The following is a 23344-nucleotide window of genomic DNA, read 5'->3' on the forward strand; positions in this document are numbered from 1 at the left end:
CAAGGCTTATCAAATGGTCATTTCTGTTTGCATTTAATTAAAAATCAGACAAAAAGGCAGGACACGTGTCAATGCGACGCATCCAACGGGACGCCAAGCGCAAGGACACGGGGTGCGATAAATCACGCTTTAAACAAATGCCAAGTAATTTATCAATGTCAACACTAAGCAACAACAAAAAACATTAGCAATACCAGGCGGTAGTGCTCGACTGGGAGATACCCTATATAGAACACTAGAAGTATATTTCCAAAGTAACTTAAGGACTGCCTAATGTTATATACAAAGCTAGGGCCATTGCTAGACTCTCGGTACACTAGTGGCTAAATTCCATATATCTATATAGATATTTTTCACTATTTCTGAATATCTTAAATTAGAAATATTTTAATATTCTTAATGTACTTCTAATGTATAAATAGCAATTGTTATCAAAGTTATACATCTAGTTATGCGTAAGAGCCATGCCAATTCATGAAGTTCTTTTAATGTGACAGACTTAAAAAGTCTCTTCATGGTACAGAAAATACTAAATAGAAATACTCAAAGGATCAAAGGATCCAAGAATAACGACAGCTTGGCAAAAGAAATGAAAAGGAAAAGCTATACGGTGATACCAAACAGTAAAAACCTGAGTTAACAGAGAATAGAAAATACGTTCATTGGGTTTCAAGTCTCTAGTTCTATAGTTTATATACAGACAGATAGACAGCGCAATTGAAGCTCGATAATTGGGAAATTGAATGAGTTATCGGAAAATAGTTGAAGCCTACAGGAATATATTAATACAATTTCATGTCTTTAAATTTATTTGCTTAAGAACTAGAACAGACATAGAAGAAGGACAGACGGACAAATGGATAATATAGATCGATAACTTGGAAATTGAATAAGTTATCGGAAAATAGATAATATATTATTTAAATTTCAAGTCCATTAACTTTATTTGTTTATATAGACATAAAGAAGGCACAGAGGAAGGACAGACACAAAAGAAAAGTACAGATCGATAACTAGGAAATCGAATGAGTTGTCGGAAAATAGATTACTTAGGCAAAAATCGATTATTCGAACTGCAAATTGTTACCTCTAATAATAGTTTATGAAATGACTTAATACATAAGGAAGGGCAGGCAGAAAGACAGACAGACAGAGTACATGGCTTGATCGACTCCAACTCTCAATACACCCATTTGCAGTGCATTACAGGGTAAATTAAAAAAAGAAAAAACGACCTGAAAAGTAAGAGCTGAAAGGATTAAAATCCGTGCTTAAGCCTGTGAGGCTGGGGCGGCATTATCAATGTAAATTCGTGTGGCAGCCACGCTTTGTTTGCCGCTGCTCAAGACTTTTGCTTAATTTTCAATTTGATTGTGGCAGGCAGGCCTTTGGTCAGCTACAAGCACACACACACACACACTCACACACACACTTGGACGTCTGTTTGTGTTTACTTTTGGGCGTTTGAACGGGGCAAAGTTCACTAAATTGCATTTCGGCACGCAATTAGTGGTTCATTTGCCGCCCGAGCGAATGTGCGTGTGTGTGTGTGTGTGTGTGTAGATGGACAAGACTTTCGATATTTGTCCAGTCTCAGGTGGGGGCCTTTGCTTATTTGCTTTGTGTGCAAACTTAATTTCATCTTATTACGGTGCAGAAATTTTGCAATTTCCGCAAATGCCCAGCAACTTGGAGCTTGAAGCTTGGACCTTGGTCGAGAACTGCGTCTTGGCCTATTTGTCCTTTGAACGGAAATGGAAAATACGTGTAAGCAGCCAAGCAGTCAGGCAGGTAGCTAGGCAGGTGGGCAGCTGAGCAGTCTCAAGTGTTTATTTGGAGTCCTAGGACTTGATTAATTTACGTGGCGTCTGCCTGCAATCATTTAAGATATTGGCTTTATAACAGAGTTAAGATGCTTAGCTGCGATTGCCAAGGCAATCGATTGCTTTAATTACCCAATACCCTGTAAAATTCTTATCAATTTGCTTAATTTTCCATGTGCATAGGTTTTTCCTAAAGAGAGTAGAAGAAGAGATAGATATGTAAGAATGGCGAACTGAGTTGATCTATCTGTCGGTTCGTACGTCTGAAACAAAGACCCTGAAAAGTGAGTTCCAGTTTGGAAAATAAATTCGTGTATACCCGTTGTAATGTAAAGTTAATATTCTTTTCTTTCTAAGAAATCATTGGACTTCTTAGTTATTATTATTTATTTATTTTATTTTATTTATTTTTTTTTTTTTTTTTTTTTGTAATTTTTATTTTAGAAGCTAGACCAAACTAAAACAGATGTAACATAAATTTAAAAATAAAAAATAAAAAATTTCATTTTTTGTTTAGTTTTATATATTATAGATACCTAAGGTGTTCGTTGAAATTAGATTGAATATTCTTGGACACCTTATTTAGCTCATATAAACTTATCTTGGTTTTCTCGACAAATCTTTTGCTATCTATCGATATATATCGATCTTTTTGAGTTGGGCTTTTAGATCTATCAAGAAGAGTATTGAATTTAAAAACATATTGCAATAAAAGTGTAAACTATAAACTATTTTAATTTCAGATTGAAAAATGAGATATACATATAATATTTTTTCTACATATATTAGACAAGAAACCGCAAATAATTACAGCAGCAGCTGTTCGTATAGCTCAGGCTAGTCCAGTATTAGTTTCCTCTTTGTTTTTATTTTCTTTTTTTCTGCTGCCACAAATCAGATAATTGTAAATTGTAAAATTACGTAATTTATGGCATTTTTTTTTATTGCAGTGCTGAGAAATTGCAAGGACACTCCCTCTAAGTGGCATGTTTCACAATTTGAGGTACAGAAAGCAGAGCAGCGCATAAAAGACGAGCTAATTTAATTAAAAGAAAATGCAATCAAAAACGCCATTTGGCAGTGTCGCCCGTGTCCTGGCATTGTCCTGTGCGTGCCGCCTTGCAATTTTCATTCCAATGCAGGACACACTTTTTTACGACCGCAAAACAATGACGAAATGCAGCCGCAAGACTGAGACAGAGACAGAGACAGAGAGAGAGAGAGGGACAGAGACAGAGTCAATGGCAGCCAGCAGGATATGCCATGCGGTTGTTATCCTGCGATGCGATTTTATGCACATTTATCATAATTTTACACGCAGCCCTCGACGAAGCAGTCACAACAAGGACACTTTTTTAGTTCCATATTCCGCATTCCGTACTCGAGCTGCGAGGGTTTGGTAGCGCATAAAAAATATAAATTTAAGTGCAGCGGCTCCTCGGGCGCGGCTGGAGGTGCAGAAATTGCATTTCGCCTTTTACGACCAGAGGACATTTATGGCATTTCCTTAGCCAGGACGAAACGGAAGGCAACTGTAGGTAATAACCCATTAAAACTATTCGCATACATAAACACACATACACACTCACACACACCTCTGTAGGTAGAACAGGACTTTGGCATGTAGATCCTGACGGCAACATGTCAACACTTCTGCCTTTTCCTTCTGCTCTCTGTGACGATTTCCTTGGCGCCAACAACAATGTTTTGGGAACTGGTTATTAATATTAATGCCGGCCAAACTGTTAGCCATAAACTAGTCGTTAATAATAATAAATTCTGGAAATGGTACAAAAAGAATGTGTAGAATTAAAGGAAATGCGCGACGAAGCAATACTCTGGGAATATATTAATATTTAGTATGGTATTGGAAATATTACAGGGTATTTCAGCTAACAAATTTTGTAGAAAGTCAGAGAAAAGCTTAGAGCAAGATTTAGTTGGAATATTCTAAAGCCAACATTACAGGGTATATATTAAAAGCTTAGGCTGAGCTTGGAATAGGTAAAAAGGATGTTTGAGTATTCGAGAGGCAATTTTACTGGGTATATATAAAGAGTGTAAGCTGAGCTTAGCTTAGGAAAAATTAAAAATATTTTGAAGCCAATTTTAGAGGGTATTACTTTCTGTGTAAGTGTATAGACTGCTTGAGATTGCTTAATAGACATTATTTTTTAAAAACCTATACAAAAGTACTTAAAAAGCTTAAATTTGAGTCTAAAAATAAAAAGAAGTCTTAAAATTAAGAATTTTGCGTGCTAACAATAAATAAATAATAATGAATAAATTATGGAATTTACAGAATAGATGAAAATAAAAAAAAAAATTTCAAAAGATAAGTAGATATATATATATACTTATCTTTTGAAATTTTTTTTTTTATTTTCATCTATTCTGTAAATTCCATAATTTATTCATTATTATTTAGATATATATATATATATATATATATATATATATATATATATATATATATATATATATATATATATATATATATATATATATATATATATATATATATAAATATATTTTTATTATATAGGAAAATACAAAATTTTAAAAATAAATTTTAAATAAAAATATATATTTTATTATAAATATTTTAATAAATAAATAAATACAAGCTTACCTCGTTTACAGCTCTCTTATATCATCCCAGCAACTCAACATATCCAAGCTTTCATTATTTACAGGGTATAAACTATATACAGAAGCTGAAAAAAACAGGAAAAAATGCCGTAAAAATCCAAATCATAAAATTACTTTTTATTTACTTTTTTTTCTTGTTGGCTGCTGGGCTGAAATCTCGGGAGGTATTATCAGACACGTTTTCCGGTAATTGAAGTGTTTGTTGTCGTTGCTCCTGTTATTGCTATTGTTGTTGTTGTTGTTGCAGGCAGCTGGCACAGTCCACGCATCGTGGCTCTCATAATTCTCTAGTTGTGACAAATCAACGCCCTCTTCTATTTAACTTCCTGCTGCCTTTTTACGAGTGTGAGCGTGTGCGTGTGTGCGTGTGTGTGTAGTTTTAGTGTAAGTCCTTGCTCATCTTCTTCCTTTCGTATTTGCTTCTTCTTGTTGTTGCTTTATCAAAAGTAATTTCGCTTTTATTTCCTTTGACTATTGCCAGCGATTTCCGTTATTTTTTTCTCCCGTCAATAATTTCATCTCATTTCATTCTTTGTCATAAAAAATGTTGCAAGTGAAGAAGTTTGTTATCCTTGTTGTTGTTGTTGTTGCTGTTGTTATGCCATTTGATGCATGCAATATGCACAAAGTTTCCTATTTCAATAAAGAAGAATACTATAAGTCGAATTGTGGATATAAATCTATAAAAAAAAATCTCACAACGTTAATAAAACTTGTTGGGGTTGCGAATTTTTCTATTAAGTAGACAGCAGCTGCGAGACAACCAACTAGCTCGAGTGTTTTCTTACACATAACTTAATAAGAAATATTCCAATTGATCAAAAATCTTAATAAGCGCAATTGTTTGCCCTTTTCACACACAATCACACAGATTCAGTTTAAATACTTTCGGGTGAATATCATAACAGATCTTATTTATTTAACAGCACTGTGTAACAACATATCGACTTAGGGCGCAACGGACTTGATTGAGTGACTCTTTAACAGTGAGCGCTAGCCATACCCTTTAGTGCTCACTGTTAAGTACCCACTAACTTAGTGCACTGAGTCTGTTAACAGCGCAGCTAATAGCAAGGTTATGCAAATCGATCTGTTATGTTAACGCTGCCATTAACAGTGCGCAATTAGCTTCTCAGCGTTTGCCTATTTAGCTATTTTCCTGCCGCCAACACAGAGAGTCGTAAGCGAAGTATTTAAACATTTATAAGGTTTTCGAACAGCTGCTCCAACGAAAGCTCTCATCCTGGTAGCTGTTCAGCGTTTTCTAGATTTTTTGGCTAGTTTGTAAGTACATATGTATATAAAAATTTTTTTTTAATATGTTGTATTTGAAGTAAAATTTCAAACAAATTGTATATAAAAAGTGTAGCTGTTTGCTAATTGGAGTGACATTTGCAATCGCATCTAAATATCAATATAGAACTTTCTTATTGACAGCACTTTTATTTTTTTGGTATTTAATTGGTTTTGTGTGAATGCCTTATTAAGCAGCCCTGTGGTGCACATATACACACACGCACACATCTCGTAACAGTTTTTCGCAAAGTGACAGCAACGGCGGCATGACAAATGCAAGTGCTCGGTTTCTTTTTTATTTTTTTTTCAAGTGAAAATTTAGTGAATATAAATAAATAAATATGTATATAATATAAAAATGTATAAAATATAATTTTCTAAACGTAAAGTGCATAAAAAGCAATAGTAAAGCAATTGAATGAAAAAAGTGTAGCGGTTTACGCGTGTGAAAAGTGTTGCTACATTTAAGTGTGTGTGCGTCAAAAAGAGAGCAAAGATTGGTGTCTATGCGTGTGTGTGCGGCATTTTATTGCGACGTTAAATTGTGTGCTGCTTTTTGCAAAGATATTCAATTGAAAGTTAAAGTTAAGTTAATTTACACTTTCCCAGCTTCTTGAAGGCATTGCTTAGACAATAGTTCGCAATTAGCATCCACATAAACTGCAATTCTTCGCGGCTGCTCCAGCCTAAAGGAGACCCCTAAGTAGCTGACGTCATAAAACTGCCAATGTCAGACCGCAAAACTGTGCGCTACCTGAAGTTCAGCTTATGCCATGCCTGCATGCATATAACATTTTATTAGCTGACATATTTATGCATATTATTAAAAATGTTTTTGCTTTTTTTCTATACATGAACAAAAGTGAAATTTAGCAAGCATCGTTTTTGGCATTTAGCATTTCGCAACAGGATCAACATAATCATTGCTATGGCAGGAAAGGGACGCGCGCCTCCGTGGCTCATTAATTTTTATTCGTGCGACGTGTGTATGCATGCGTGAGTGTGAGAAAGAGAGAGGGATAGTCTGTGTGTGTATGTGCATGGCTTTTGGTTGCAATAAAAACATATTTTATTAGTTGGCGCAAAAAGGATGCGTGTGTGTGTTAGTGTCCTGGGTCCGATCTCAACCACCATTTGAACTGAGCTGATGACTTGCTGTCAGCATAAATTCATTATTTATGGTGCAATCAATGCGACCGAGCGTATGTCAAACACATCAAAAATCAACAGCTCATCAGCGAGCCGAAGGCGACTGTCACACAACGCATAACGGAAGTTTGTTTATTTTATAGTTTTTGCCGCCCGTCGTCGGCGAGCGCGGTGCGAAAATTTGCAAAAATCCTGTGATGATGCGCCGCGGGTTGTCCGGCCGACAGTTATGGCTCATGTTTGACGTTTGCCTTGGCAAATTTGAATCTCTTTTATGGGACACCTTCAATTTGGTTGATCTGCGTCGCTCGATATACCCTAACGGCATTGAAATGTGCTAGGGTATTCTTGTTGATCTCTGTATGAAAGGCAGAGAGTCAGAGTGAGCCTTGTGGATGCTAATATGTGGATTGTAAGAGAGCAATAAATTACGTAGCTGTTGTTGCATTAGTGTGTCTGCCTGCTTAGCGGAAGTGTGAAGAAGAGAACCATAACTCCTTCGATCCAAGAGAGCGTGCAAGCGAGAAAACAAGTGAGTAGACATTTTTTATTCATTTACATGGGACAGTGGTCAACATAACACATGAAAAAACTAAAATATACAATTAACTTATATTTAACCTTATCAATTAATAAAAGTCTTCATTTTTTAAATATGTTGCAAAATTATAATTTGGCTATTTTATATATATTTAAAATAATTAAATAATATACTAATATAATATAGGAAAGAAAATAATAATTAACCTGATTTTAAATACATTCATTTAATATACACTTTTTAAATATACAACTCATATTAAAATATATTTGTATACTTCTTTGTAATTAATTCTTAGTCTTGTTATATATAGGGTATACAATATTCCATCATTTGATTGCCTGTCTATTTAGTTGCTTATTTTGATGGGTGTGGCATTTTCTATTACAAATTTCGAAATTAACGCTTAAATATTTGCCAAAAACTGCCATAATTCACTTTTGGCAACATGTTTGATTTCTCCAGTTGAGATGATGACTTTAATGCCTTTAAGGACTATTATCTGTGGCAACATGAGCTGCGCGAGCTGGGCGAACTAATTAAATGCTCAACTGATGGCTGCGTGTGTGCTCATTTAACGCTGCCAGAGCAAATGATGAATGGCCGAGTGCTTCCTATTTTTGGGCTTATCCATTTTCCACCCTGCAATTAATATGCTCTTAATCAGGAATGGGAAAAGTGGAAAAGCAACCCAACCTACTGAACAAATGTCTTCCATCATCTTTTCAGAGCAAACTCGCGTGATTTGTGCACCTCAAGAACAACTCGACTCCAGTACATAATGCGTCATTCGTCCTGGCTATATCAATATCCTGACTTGTGCGGTCACGCATCGTATTGCTCCAGTCATAATTTCATTGGGGGCTCTCTCTTTATTTGTTTCGTATTCCTTGTTAAATATTCATGCGAATCTGCGCGTTGTCAGCTTCGTTATTCCTTTAATGACATTTCAATAATTAATGTACTTTTCCCTCATTTTTTTCATTTCCGTTTTCCTGTGCGTGTCCTTTCTGCTGCTCTATATCTATATCTATATAGACAGACTTCTCGACTAGCACGTCAACATTCGTCGACATCATCAATCAAAATGGTATTTTTAAATGTTTCGCTTAGGAACTGCTTGTCGCGGCTTATAAATGATGCTGTTATATGGTTTTTCTTTTTTTTTTTATGTTCTCTTGAGGGTTTTTGAGTGGTTTTTTGATTACTTTTTGGGCTGGTTTTTTAAATAGCAAATTTCCATCAATTTTAATAAGTCAAAATAAGTCAAGAATGCTAATGCTCTAATTGCATGCGCCCACTTTGGTGCAAATATGTCAATTGGTTATACTTAAATGTATAATATTTATTTACTTTGTTTATATTTATTATTATTTAAAAACATCATCTTAAATTCCTTTTATTATTTCCTCTTATTTATTTATTTTTTTTCTTATCTATTTTTTCCCTATAGAAAATATAATTTTATATATTATTATATTATTTGACCCTATCAAAGCTCGCTTATATCGAAACTCGCATTCTAATCGCATTTACTCTCAAATTATCTTAGTTTACTTCGATAATTTTACTTCATTTACTTCTACTTCGTACAGCTGTCGCAAAACCCACAACAATGGGAACGGGGAATGTGAGCAATTTTTCCAATTGACTTATTCGCACACCCTATAAATGGCTTTTCTCTGGGTCTCCACTCATAATTCGTTCACAAATGCATTTTATTAGATAATGTTATTAAGTTTCCATTAGTTTTGTTGACTGATTTGGCTTAACTCAATTTGGCAAGCTTTTTTGTGTTCAAAAAATAAAGAAATTGTATTATAAAATTTTAGCAAATGAAACATGTTTTGTTGTATAATATTCAAGAAATAAATATGATTTAAGACTTAATAATATTTATATAATATTTATATATATGTATTTAATAATATTATAATATTAATATGTAAAATCATTATAATATGTAAATTATTTTTATTTTTTTGACTAGTTTATTTATTATGAATAGTACACCCAGTTTCTTTATTTTAATTTATATGTATATTATATGTACATTTCTATTCATTTGTTTATTCGCTTCTATCCTGTAGGAATTTCATATGACCTTCGTTTGTTTTGGGTCTCACAAATGTTTTCAGTTTTGTTTCTCTCATTTGTACGAATTTTGAGCTACCTAAAACCTATAATTCTTTTCGGCTATCATCAAAAATGGCCAAAATGCGAGAGAATCATGTGAATTTAAAAGAATTCTCAGATTTTGAACCCAGAAATCCGAAGGGTTGGGTAAGATTTTATTTGTGCTGAAAACGCTCAGAGAATTTCCTTCGATGGAAGTTCACTCAAGTTGGCAGCCAAATTAGAAACGCTTTGCCAACTAATTAGCCGCTCAGAAGAAGTTCTCGCTTTTCTTGGCTAACATTTGTGTTAACTGTTTTTCTGTCTGTGATTTTTACAGCTTTCTGACTTACAAATCGCTCGACATGGCAAAAGTTTTTATTGCGTGTGGCTCGACGAGCAGCAGCAGCAGTAGCAAAAACATAATCATATAAACTTGTCTCAATTATTTTTCATATGCCACACCCACCCCGCCGCTGCCCTCCAAACACTTTATCTGTTGAACGTTAATTAGTTTTTGTTTTTGGCCAAAGTGAAATTTTTGATTTTTTCTGCTCGCGCGCTGCGAACTTTTTATTAACAAAAATGTTTGCCAATCAAACTGAATTGAACTCATAGGACGCAGGACGCTCGTCTCCTGCTGCAGCTTCGGCTCCTGCTGCTGCTGCTGCTGCCGCTGCACTGCTGATTGCAGCTGCATAAGTGCAAAAGTTTAATTAAAAGTCGTCTTGGCTGTTGTAGGGAGTCCTGAGGCTCTGGCGCCGCCCGAACGGCGCTTATGATGAGCCCCCTTTGAATTGCCAGCGCGCGCAATTTTCCATAAGTTTACAGATGAAGATGAAGAAGAAGAAGAAGCTGGAGCAGAAGAGAAAAATCAGCTTAAACATGCAAATTGTTTTGTTAGCACCTAATTTTTTGACATTATCAACCAGGGAGCCAAGTTTTCCAAGCTCAAAATGTTTCTCTGTATTTTTGCATAATTGAATTTTCCACAAATTTTTCTTTTTTTGGTTAACTTGGCAACTTTGCTGCGAGCGATTTTCCTGTTAGCAAGGGCAAGTGGAAAACTTTTGGCAAAAAAAACTTTTGTAGGAATATGCAAAACTAACAGTTGATATTATATACAAAGGGTTTACATTAAATTATAAATTTGCGTTGAATTAATTGAATATTTCTGTTAAGAATTTCTTTAAATTATGTAAAGGAAAAAGAGAAAGTTTTAATTCGCTTATGATTAACAAAAAATATACAATATATAATATAAATATACCATATGTATAATATGAATATATGATAATATTTTGTATTTATATCTCCTATTAAACTGTCTGAACGTTTAGCAGATATTCTATCTGTTTATATCTCTATATATTATTCCATTTGTCTCGCTCTCTAACTTCATCTTATTATCTTTATGTTTGTCTACATTTTAAAAAATCAAGATATAAATATATATTAAGACAATTTTCTTCGATTACTAATTGGATTCAGAGCATGATAATTGCAAATATTTTGTAAACTTCAATTTGTCTAAATTGATAAGAAATCTACAAATTTCTTTAATTAGGATTTGCTAATTTAAATTAAATCCCCTCTCATTGTAATCATCTATCTTAAGACTAGAAAATTGTGCTTCCTGATTGTTATCTCATTTTTGTTTTACACTATAAAGTGTACATTTATTTCAAAATAATATAAACGCAAACATGTTTCAGTCAACTTAAAAGCCGTCGGTGGCAATAAAATTCAATTTGATTAAAAGCCGTCGGCAGTTGACGAAACAAGAGAAATTTCCTTTGTTATAGAAGATTAAAAACAGATTCTAGAAGATCAGATCAGATAAGACGAGTCTTCCGTAAAAGCTGAAACATTTCCATATATTATATGCATTCATGAAGTATATAGATATAGATATATATCCAGCTATATATATAGCGCGCTACGATTTGTCTCTTTTGAATTTATTTAACTTCCGTTAACGTCTGATTTATATATTTCCGATATTGATAAATTAATGGTTTTGCCACTAATTCTGAGACTGAATAAATAAGTATATCTTTAACATTTGGGAAATATTATTTTATTTTTTTTTCTTGAGACATTAAATAAATACAAATATTTTTTATTATTGTATATTTCTTTTCTGCAAAAAATGCATGAAAATTTCTTCTGAGACTTGTTTAAAAATTTTCTGTTTCTTTATTGTAATTATTATTACTTTCTTTATATTGATAATTTATTGTTTATTGCCAAATATCTTGAGACATGAAATAAATAAGAGTAGGTGTGAAATATGTATGTACATTTTTTTCCCGTCAGAAATAGATCAATATTCTGATTTTTTTTTTTTCTGTCCAAAAAATATTGACAAAAATTTCTTTTTCCTTGCCACCTGCTGAAAGTTGTAGACAATAAATAAATAAAAAATAATTTATATTTTTTTCTTTTTTTTTTTTTATTTCGTTTTCTTTTTTTTCGTTTCTGGCTTGTCAAAAAAATTGATACAATTTTTCTTACTCAAACCTTATAAATATTAGGCGGAATTTTGTATAAAAAACTTCCGCTTCGTCAGTTTTTACAAAATCGTTTAGCAGGACGCTTACAAACTAAAAGACATATATTTTTGTTGTTGCTACAATTAAATCAAATATTGCTAACTCGAAAACTTGTTTCGCTTGACATACATATATTTAAATATATATAGTTGTTGTTGTTGTTGTTGTTGGTGTGTAGAAACAAAACCATTATCACAATCGCTTTGATGAGTAAACTTAGAAGCAGGAAGAATTTCAGGGGGAATCAAAATGTTGTTGTTGCTGCTGCTGTTGGTGTTGTTGTTGGGGCCGTCGGCGTTTTAGCCCATCAGTTAAGACTAATATAGTCAACGGTTTTTGCTTTTGACGGACTTGTTGTTGTTGTTGTTGTAGTAGAAGTAGTAGTAACTGTTGTAGTTGTTGTTCTTGTTGTTGTTTACTCAACTCTGCGCTTTTCACTGCGATGGTTTGCGCCACTTGCCACACTTACGTCCCGCTCGCTGCACGCACTCGCTGGCCGTGGAGTCCATTAGCTGGCGTATCGTGTTCAATACAACTGTTGCCATTTGCCATTGACGTAGACGCAACAGCTGCTTCTCCTGTTCGCGCGCCTTGCGCAGCATTTCCTTCTGATCCGGTATGTAGAAGGCCACAGCCATGGCTGGTGTTGTTGTTGCTGCTACGCTTCTAGTTGTTGTTGTTGTATTGTTTTCAAGGAAAACTTTGTGTGTTCTTTGTTTCCTCAATTGCACAATTGTTTGTAATTAATAAATGTCTTTCTTTGCTGCGTCTGACTCAAGACTTTCTCTTTGCAGATTCACGCGAGGCACACAATGAATAAATTAACTACACAAATGCTTTGTTGTTGTTGTTCGCATTTACGCACACGTCAATATAATGTATCTTTGCATGTGTGTGTGTTCGACGGTTCGTTCACTTTGTTTTGCTTCGCTGCTGCTGCTCTGCTTGGCTCTGCGTCCGCTCACTACTTAGGCTGATTTCAAACTGGCTGGCGTGAGCGCAATGCAGGCTCTTTTATATGCCTTGCTCTCGCTCTCGCAGTCGCGGTCGCAGTCGGCGTCGCTGCTCATCGTTCGCCTCTCTCATCGTTCTCGCTCGTCGACCGTCGACGTTCGCTCGCTATAGAAACATTTTTTTTTGTTTTGGTATTTTTGTTGACATCGCCTCATTCGTACATTTTTTTGTATTTGTTGCCAGGTCGAGCGGCTGCATCTGCAAAGTGGGCGTGGGCGGGGCGGCCACCTTGCGCCTGTTGCCAAGCGTGTCTCTCGTTGTGTATGTGTGTGTGTGTTTGGCGTCGCTGTCGCCGTCGCGCCTTTGTTGTAACTGTATGCGGCGAGAAGTACAGTTAGCATATTAATTGTATTAAATCGTCGTCGCATGACAAACATTTTCAACGCAACGTCTAGAAGGCAAAACAGGAGCTGACAGGGACAGAGAGGGAGAGAGAGACAGAGAGAATGAGAGAGTGTGAAGGAGAGAGAAAGTCGTATAGCGGGAGCCTGTAAGAGTTGGGAAAAATGTGGGCAAGTGGGCAAGTTCGTTTGCCAAGTAAAAAACCCAGATAAATGTGCTTTCATATAAGTAATTATTAATTTGCTACACATACACACATACACTCATACGCCCATGCATCAAGTTCACATTTTTGATGAGTTGTCAGCGCATGAATATGACGAGCCTTTTAGCCAGGTCTTTATCAGCACATTTCTATGAAAGTGTTTTACAAATGTTTTTCCCGTCACTTCCGACTTCAGTAGCCAGAGGCATGTACACAGATACAATATACATATATACATATGTATATCTATAATATACATAGTAGCTAAGTAGTATAGATAATGAAAGTCTGTCACGAATTCTTTATAAATTTACACACACTCATGTTTATATAAATTTATAAACATATTAACGTATATATTGTTCAACAATGGGCTTGTCAGTTTTTGTTTATAATTCGCAAATATTATCGTATTCATTAGACCGAAACGATCTGAGAATTATTATAGCATTAAATGCAATTTCAGACGCTAAACGAATACGATATACATACTACATATAAATTTCCGAAATTTCACATGAACGCATTTCATTCATAATTTTACAAATAGTATATATATAATACTATATAGTATATATATAGCAGTGGGATGGTTCTTGAATTGATGGAAAAAAATTTGTACTTATAAACATAAAATTTTGATAACAATTTGTTAATTGAGAATTAAAGAATTTTAGTTTTATAAAAATTTTGTTTGCTCGATTTAGTGCTTAGTCACGCTACTATTTTTAGAACCGCAGCTGTATATACATGTGTATATGTACAGCTATATATGGGCTTCAGTATATACTTTTTATCGAGATTTTGCTACTTGGATTTATATATGTATATTTTCATGAATACTTATATATGAATGTATATTTACTTGAATATTTATATACGCATATATCTACATTTATATTTAAAGATTTTTTAATTTATTCAAATTGTTTTTTAGATATATATATTTGCTTGGATAAATCAATATATATATTTATTTGATTATTATTATACGTATGTCTATTTAATTACATATTTTCAAATTTTTATTTTTTTACCAACCAACATATCAATTTACCAACATTTTTTATTATATATTTTAATTTTTCGCATTATTATTTTTATTGCTTATTATTTATGAATTTATATATGTTTTATATATATTTTTACTTGATTACTCATAGATATTTACTCGATTATTTAATTGGATATTTAAATGAATTCGCATGAATACATTTTTTTAACTGAATAGAAAGAAAAACAAAAAATTAGCCTAAACAAATATAAAATAATAGAATTTACAATTTTGTCAAATAAACACATACCGCTAAAAATTATTACTTCTATTATAAGTTTCTACTTTGTAAAATATTTTAATAAATATATGGATAGTTAGATTACTTGATATTTAATAAAATCCCACTTCAAATTAAAATAAGCATTATATAAAATTCATTCATTAGTCAGCTCCCTCGAATGTAGCTCAAATTATTCATGCAACAAAGGCAAGATTTATTACGATCGATTAAATGATTAATACGATGTAACAAGAAGAAAAATCCTGTAAACAACTTTCCAAATGATGAAATTCTGTTGCTGCAATTGAGGGCCAAACAGATTCGATTGTTCTTGACCACATTATTGTGGCCTATCCACAAGTTGAGCTGGCCAACTGAATGGGCTCTCTAACTCCACCCACAAACTCGTCATCGTCATCGTCGTCTGTACTTTTGGGTTTAGCCTTTCGAGCAGCAGTTCGTCTCAAGTCTCTGCTGTTACACAACTTCCACTTAGGGGTTGCTCTAGACCTTCTATTGTTACAAGAACTACTCGCCCGGCTTGACTGTGTGTGCGTGTGTATCTCTCTTTCTGTCTGTGTGTGTGTTCTTTTGCACTGCTCTAACACAGTTTGCCCGACAAACTCGCTGCATAGTTGGTTTTTTTGTGTTTTCTTCTTCGCTTCTTGCTTTTCCGGGTTCGCGCCGGCAACATAAATCGAAAAGGCGTGGCTTATTTCCCTAACATAGTATTCCACACACCAGAAAGAAGCCGCAATAACATTCTCTGTTTCGCTTTCGGCCGCGCATTGAGCCAACCGACTGAAGTTGGATTTTTGGTCTGCTTCTGTTTTGGGATTTGGTATTTTGGGTTGCCTCATTTTTTCTCCGTTTTTGTGCTCTGGGCGGAGCTTTGGCCGAAACCTTATTTAATGGGCTACCTTTATTTTGTGGCTGTTATTTTTATGAATCAGCATTTCTGGGTGGAGTCTCTTCTAGCCAAAAGAAAATATTCAACTCTCAGCTCAATTTGCCGTCGGTAATTTACGCATTAGGCTAGCCCTAATTGAGCCAATTAGTGATTTTGCCTTTGCTAGATTGAATAAATATGTGTTTATTGAGATAAGAGTTCCCATTGAGAATTATTCAATGAGGCATAAATTGGGTTGCCTTGCCTTGTTTTCTTAAAGGATTACATGATAAGTCTTTTTTGAATTTTTGAAATCTTTACAATCAACTTTCTTTCCTGCTGATGCGGGTAATTATTGCAATTTTTATAGAAATTTTTGTAGCTAATGCTGAGCGACGTGTGTCAAGCATATCTGGGGTTGTTCAGATATACATATAAAAATAAATATATTGATAGCATTGTTGTCGCTATCAATTTGCATATCTAATTGCATGGAAACAGTATTTACTTTATTCATGTCAAATTAGCTTTTAATTGAGTTTTCAATCTGCATGTCAAATCACCCACATGATCAAAAAACTTTTTCTGATGCGTGTGTCAATCGAAGTTTCATGAAAATTTCCCAGCCTTTAAATGAGGCTTGACTGGCTATCTAGAAATTCGTAGTATTTCACCAGTTTGACGTTGTGACGCGCTTCTTTGTTTTGATATTCGTTTGGGACTGCCTCAAAGAAACCTGTAGAAGAAGAAAGTATATTTGCTACGTCACACGTACGATATACATACATATATACGGCTTGTCATAGTATGTGCTAATGAGTAATGCTCACAATGTGAAGATTTGCGTAATATTAAACTGGATTTTCGCTTCTGCTTTGCTCCCAATAACATTCTTGTTATAAGCTTAACTAAACTCGTTTGCTTAGCTACAGCTAAAAATAGTACAAAGTTCTGCTTAAAATTTCGTACTCTCCCGGTCTTTCATTCTTTATCTCTCACTGTCTCCCTCGCCCTATCTCTCTCAATCTCCCTCACATTCCGTCTCTGTCTTTGCCTTTGTCCGTATACTTTCTTGCTTTTAATTTGAATATATATGGGTGCTTTTAACATATACAAATTGAGAATGTTGCAATAGAACGTGAAAGATCGCATGATTTTTGCTCAGAATGCAAAAACTTATTTTACACCTAACTTTAGCCATAGTTTAGATTTTACATATATACAGGTCCATTCCCTAGTTAAAGCTTATATATTATAAAGTCCTAAACAAAAAGCTGACTGAACTGAATACAAAACCTTAGAAGATATTTACTTAACCAATTTGCCAATTTACCATATACTTTCGATCTTAACTTTTTTATACGAGCAGATATTCCGATCTTAACTTGCCTCTACAGCCATATTTTCTTTTATTTCTCTTACTCCAAATATGGTATAGATTATTTCTCACGCCCCCTAGTGGGCGTATTAGAAAAAATCTTCAAGCTTTATAAGTCGCGGCTTTACCATCGAGCGCATGCTCCACATTCCAAATACCTCAGCACCGTCTCATTCATGCTCTGTTTATCTACCGATTGGCTTACCCGATCTTTCGTTTGCTCTCTGGTTGCATTTCGTGTAATTTGTATTAATTTTTTATGAGCTCTACTGGTGGCCCCTCGCATGCCTCTTTTTGAAATATTTTTTCTTTTATTTGTTTTCCATTTAGAAAGCAGCGAAACAAAGACAATTCCAATTGCTGGGTGATCTGTTGCGCATGGGTCATTAACTTGCCGCCGTTTGTAACGCCTGTCATTGAGTGCTGCTTAGGCAGACGATCGCGGAAGCTTCCCAGAGGGAGGGAGAGAGAGAGCGAGAGAGATAGAGCGGGACGGCGATGAAGCAACGACTGGACAGCCAAGCACGAAGCTAAGCTACCAATCGTCCGATGAGTCATCCGCTCTGGCTAGGTAGATGGGGCTAGGGGAAGGTAGAAACGGGGGATATGGCAAACGAGACCCATTTAATGTTGTTTAACGACTGTCTTGGGCCTGTCTGTGGGGCTTCAACTCGTCGCAATGCTCTGCACAACATGTGCATAACTGTTCGGACTCGGATTTGGATTCGGATGCGATCCTCAACACACACACTCAACGCAAAAAATGAAAAAAAAAGAGATACAAGGCACGAAAAATGATATGCCGATAAGATTGTTGAACAAGCGGTGCCCGAAAAAAAAAAAAAAACAGATGTGAACCTACCTCGTCGGGAACTCTTGGCCTTTGTTTAATTTATTTGATTGTTCTTTTTGTTTGCCCATCGATGATGCCTGTATATGAGTGTTTGTGTGTGTGTCTTGTACAAACATGTCTGTGCTATATGTTAGTAATTTTCGCCCCTTTTTCCATAGATTTTATGAATAGATAACGCATCTACACTTCTATCACCAACTGCAGGTCTCTGATTTTTCTTTTTCTCCTCTTATTATGGCCCGCTTTACAGTTGCATGCAACGACTTGTCCGAGAATTGTATGCTTATGTCATTATTTGTCTATCGTCTTAGTTGCACTAATATTTTACCCATGGGCAGTAGTCAGTCATATGGGCATGAGGTGCGAGTCGTCGTCGTCGTCATCGTTTCAAGCGGTGTGGGAAGTGTATGTGTGCCCGAGCGAGTCGATGCGAGCATGAGTCATGAGTCATACGCGTTGCGGTTGCCACAGTTGCAGCCGCTGGGAATGCGCGTGTCGAAATAGGCGGCAATTAGAGTTGATTGTAAAGTAGGTGCAAGTGCATAAATAAATTTATGGAGTAGATCGTTAACATGCGTCCTAAACATGGCAAAAAATAAAGAGGCAGTGGCAGACACCTGGAAGACATACATCGTAGATGAATCAATGCCATGGCATAGCTACTGACAATTCTGTGCTCTGCGGAACACCTGCATAATGTGTTGTCTTATGCTGATGTGAGCGTGAGGTGAATGGGCAATAGGTAGCTGGACAAATGAGGATCGGGAGTGGGAAGAGAAGATTTTGTTAGAGGACAATAAATAGAAGCTATTTTCATAAAAATGAGAACATACAAAATAAATGATTTAGATTTTATAAGATAGAATATACTGTATGAAAGTTGAGAAAAAATTAAATAAATATAATACTAAAATATTTAAATACAAAAATATAAAAATTATAATAATAATAAAAAAAAAAAAAAATATATATATATATATATATAAAAGAAGAAAAAATTATAAAATAATAATAATAATAAAATAAAATTAATATTTTATTTAATCCAAGTCCTTAAAGCACATAACTTAGTCTTTATTATTTAGTCATTTAGTAAAATTAGAAAACAAAGTTGAATTTATAAAAAATTTTATTAATTAAAAGCGCATCAGTCTTTTGGTTTCTGTGTTATTTTCTATGTTCTATGCTCTAGATGATATATTTAATATTCTATATTTTATCTGCTCGTTAACAAGATAGATTCTTAAAGAGTCAATTCACTTGATAGTTTTGAATGAGATCATTTCTTGACCAACTAGTTCAGAGTGTATGTCCTCTCTTTGATATGAGGAATAGAAAGAGGAATATACTCTAATAGAGGGATATTTATATGTGATATATACGTATTCTATTTCCATTCTATTTGGTATTGCTCATTTTAATAGCCTGCACATTACATATGCATACATGTCTTTAGATATTTTACTTTTTATGGCTACTTAAACATTTGGAAATCATCAAATGCGCTTCTATTTCTGTTTTCTTTTTTGCTTTTTTTTTTTTTTTTTTTTGCCATAGTTTGGCATTTTATGCATCCGAGTCAAAACGCCATGAAATATGCAACACATGGCGCCTTGAATTGTCTTTTATGCGAGTGAGTTGTCGCCATGCGTCGACCGCCCTCAACATTTTGCATATATTCGTTTGGTGGATTTTGTGTTTTATGGGCCAATGCAAATGGCGCATTAAAAAATTTGCCCGATGCCACGTCCACGTATGCGAACGTGGCCTTATCAATGCTCTTATCTTGAGCGGGTCGTAAAAGATGTGCGACCGTAAAACTAAAGGCAGCAGCAGCAGCAGCAGCAGCTTCTTCCAAAATCAAAGTGTATAAAAGCTGACAGAGTTTTCTCACACACTTGGTCATAAAATAGATAAAAGTCGAAATTTGAATAGAGCGGGAGTGAAGGAGCAGGAGGTGAAGGAGGAGCAGCGAAGACGCCACGTTGTCTGGTCTATGGCCTAATCTATACAGGAAATGCCAACAATACTATCCACAATGATTTTTTTTATGACCTCACATATGCAAAGGGGCGAGAGACTCGTAAATATAAATTAAATTATATAATTTATGTAATTTAACATTTAAAACCCGCCACGGAAGACATTATCGTAATTTTTCAATTGCATTTAGAGGCAAGCACTTTGAAATTGAATGGAAGTCGAGATTCGAATGGAAATTGGAATTGAGAAAATAAATAAACACAAAGAAAGGAAAACAAAAGTAATGAAAAATAAATTCATCTACGATTCAAGCAGCTAAACACAATAAATATAAATATTTTTAAAAAATAATAACAATAAATATAAATATAGTATTTATGTAAATTTGGATGGAAAAAGCAGCTAAACACAATAAATATAAATATTTTTAAAAAATAATAACAATAAATATAAATATAGTATTTATGTAAATTTGGATGGAAAATGAAATTAATTTTAAAAACATTCAGATATTGAGGAATATATATAATATATATGTAAATATTCTCTAATAATATTTGATTGGAAATGAAATTTATTTTAATTATTAGCTGACGCATTAAAAATGCTCACATATCTCTGAATATATATAATATATACGAAAATATTCTCTAATAATATTTGATTGGAAATGAAATTAATTTTAAGTGTTAGCCTGGCATATTAAAAATGCTCAACGCCTATTTTGGCCTATAAATTTGGAGGGTAATTAAAGCCTTCGCTGCTGTCTATAGGTGATAAAAGTGCGGGAACTAATAAAGCGCCAAGTGTGCGCATGGACTTTTGTCCCTTGAGAGACTTTGACAATAACTCATAAAGGCATTTTAACTGCCCGGCCAGGGCTAATGACCAGGCGAGTCCAGCGCGCTAGCAGTGGCTCTGGCTCTGGGTTTGGGTCTGGTCGTCTCTGGCACAAATTGCGCGCAATTAGTGCGCAATTTTTGAGCGCTAGGTGGCGCACAGCTGCGCTTGCCACACCCCCACACAGCACAAGCACAAGCACACACACACGCACACACACACATGATTAGCACTGAGTGTGTTTTGGCAGTGTAATTGCTTTTTGTAATTTATGCCCGCGTCGCTTGCCACAAGAGTTGTCAGCGTTTTGTCTCCATATGCCCAGCACATCCCCACGCCCACTCATACACACACACACACACACCCGCACACACTCGCACATCTGCGTGTTATTTGGCCTATGCGGCTGATGCACTTTGTCCATCATTATGACAGCTGCTTGACGACCGAAAAGGGCTCGCATAGTACTGAGGTTTGGGTTCCTCGCTGATTGGGCAATTTTTCTTACTAATTTTACTTTTTGGCGTTATGAATGCGCCTCGTGACATTTGACATTGGGGGATTGCGCGAGCACAGCTGATGCCAGCCGTCGAATGAGAGAAAAAAAAAAAGGAGAAGAAATAAAGGAGTAATGCAGGTTCGTCATGGTGATTATGTCTGGGCTTTTGTCAGACACAAATTGATTTTAATGGCAGTGCGGGCAAATATTATTTCATATGAGTGGAGTTAAGTCTGAAGTGGAGTGTGGCAAAATGGGAAGAGTAGCCTTACTATGCTCTAGAGTATATATTTACTTTACTTTATTTAATTCTTTCATTCGATTGTAATTGTAATGCGCACATCAGTGCGCATTTTAAACATATATATTGTTAAATAAATAGTTACAAAAATAAATAAATATATAACAAAAATAAGTAAAAAATATTTTGTATATAAGTTTTAAAAACATATAATTGGTTTTAATTTTTATTTCCTTTCCACTTAATTTTATTAAATTTTTTAATTTTATTTGGTTTTTTATTTAGTTTTAGTTTAAATAAATGTTTAATTAATAAATTATTATTTTTATTAATTTATTTTTTGCAGCTGCAAAGTGATTGTAATATACAATATATGTTTATTTGATTTATATATATTTTTTTAGTTATATTTTCTCTACATTTTCAAATGATTTTTTTATTGTATTTTTATGAAATATTTGTATATTATATTAAAAAATTTTTCTGTTACCCTTAATAACGACTTGATACATCTTTAAAATTTTTCTTTTTCTTAAATAATAATTCATTTTTAATTAGTATTTATCTTTAACGAAACATTTACATTCTATCAATAACTAATTCACTCTAAATGCAACGCAGAACTCCTTATTTATATCCTTCTCAGTACACAATGAACTCAACAATACAAATTTTAATACCCTTCTCAGTTTTTAAAACTCTTCGTATCCTCTTCTGCTGCACTTGCAACTGTTCAACTGTTTCTCAATTAATTGCCATTTAGTGAACTGCACAGCTTCAAATAGGAAATCAGCATAAGCCGCCGCGACTTTGCAGCACAACAGAAGCAAAAGTCACTTCCTCGGCGATGCCACGCCCCCGTCAACATTTTTGTTATAATTATGGCGCCCAACGAGGCGTGAACATATGTCGTCGCCAACGTCGCCCCAAAAAGAAGTGGGCGCTATTCAACGACAAAAATGTTCACAGAAACTTTTTCACTTACAGTGAAAATTGGCTAAGGTAAACCGAATTTTGTGAGAGAAAATATAAAAATATTCTTTCAATAGCTGCTCTCTCTGTGCCTTAACTTTTTTGTGCAAGATTTCGCTTTTATATTCATACACTATAGGCACGTAACACTGTACCATGCGTGCTCCACCACAGCAAATGTTGCATTCAAACAGTGAATGTGCTTTTTATATAAGCTCCAACCAGAGTTTTCAATGGACACAGCGAAAACCATTGAAAAGTTAGAATTTTTAGCAGTTGGGTATGCTCAATTGAGAGATATCCTGGTTAAAAAAAAAGTATGATTTGTATATATTTGATGTAAATATTAATATAAATTATTTGAATTTGATAAAGGTGAAAATGTTCTATGGAGAGTGCTTAATTAATAAAACGGAAGTTTAGAGTTAAGCAATGGAGTTTGGCATAATTGAATAGAAGTTAAAAGTTAACAAAAAATATTTTAAATTATTATTATAATTTATAAAATTTTAATTGAATTCTTGACTTCTATTCATATAAATATAATAATAATAATAAATAACAATAGCAATAAATAATATTTTCATATAATATTTTTGAATTAAATATATATATTTTGAATACTTTTCCACAACCTGTTGCCATTTTAATATCCGCTCAATATACCCCATTGCCAATCATTAATCTGTGCTGCATTTCAGAATGGGTAGCAGCAAACTC

The 23344-nt window shown here is 34.3% G+C and overlaps 1 protein-coding gene and 1 long non-coding RNA gene across 3 annotated transcripts; both read right to left on the reverse strand.

Moving 5' to 3' along the window:
• Positions 1-2625: 2625 nt before the first annotated feature.
• On the reverse strand, positions 2626-7535 carry LOC108612867 (uncharacterized). Of its 2 annotated transcripts, none has more exons than XR_001915783.2 (5): positions 5175-7535; positions 4601-5108; positions 4456-4540; positions 3419-3602; positions 2626-3355 (listed from the first exon to the last, which is right to left on the reverse strand). It is a non-coding gene; the product is annotated as an uncharacterized LOC108612867 (long non-coding RNA). The 2 variants fall into 2 exon arrangements; XR_016269955.1 differs by having other exon boundaries at positions 3413-3602.
• A 4471-nt stretch (positions 7536-12006) lies between these two features.
• On the reverse strand, positions 12007-13129 carry rpr (reaper). The gene has a single exon (XM_018008992.2). It carries the CDS (start codon positions 12767-12769, stop codon positions 12566-12568), a length of 204 nt encoding a protein of 67 aa, XP_017864481.1. The 5' UTR covers positions 12770-13129; the 3' UTR covers positions 12007-12565.
• Between the last annotated feature and the right edge of the window lie 10215 nt (positions 13130-23344).

This window comes from Drosophila arizonae, chromosome 4 (assembly GCF_054131065.1).
Source record: "Drosophila arizonae isolate 15081-1271.41 chromosome 4, UAZ_ARI_1.0, whole genome shotgun sequence".
In the NCBI taxonomy this organism is placed as follows: domain Eukaryota; kingdom Metazoa; phylum Arthropoda; class Insecta; order Diptera; family Drosophilidae; genus Drosophila; species Drosophila arizonae.

What these genes read in the sequence shown, in the direction of transcription:
- rpr (XM_018008992.2), bottom strand. Translation starts at nt 12,769, where the DNA reads ATGGCTGTGGCCTTCTACATACCGGATCAGAAGGAAATGCTGCGCAAG.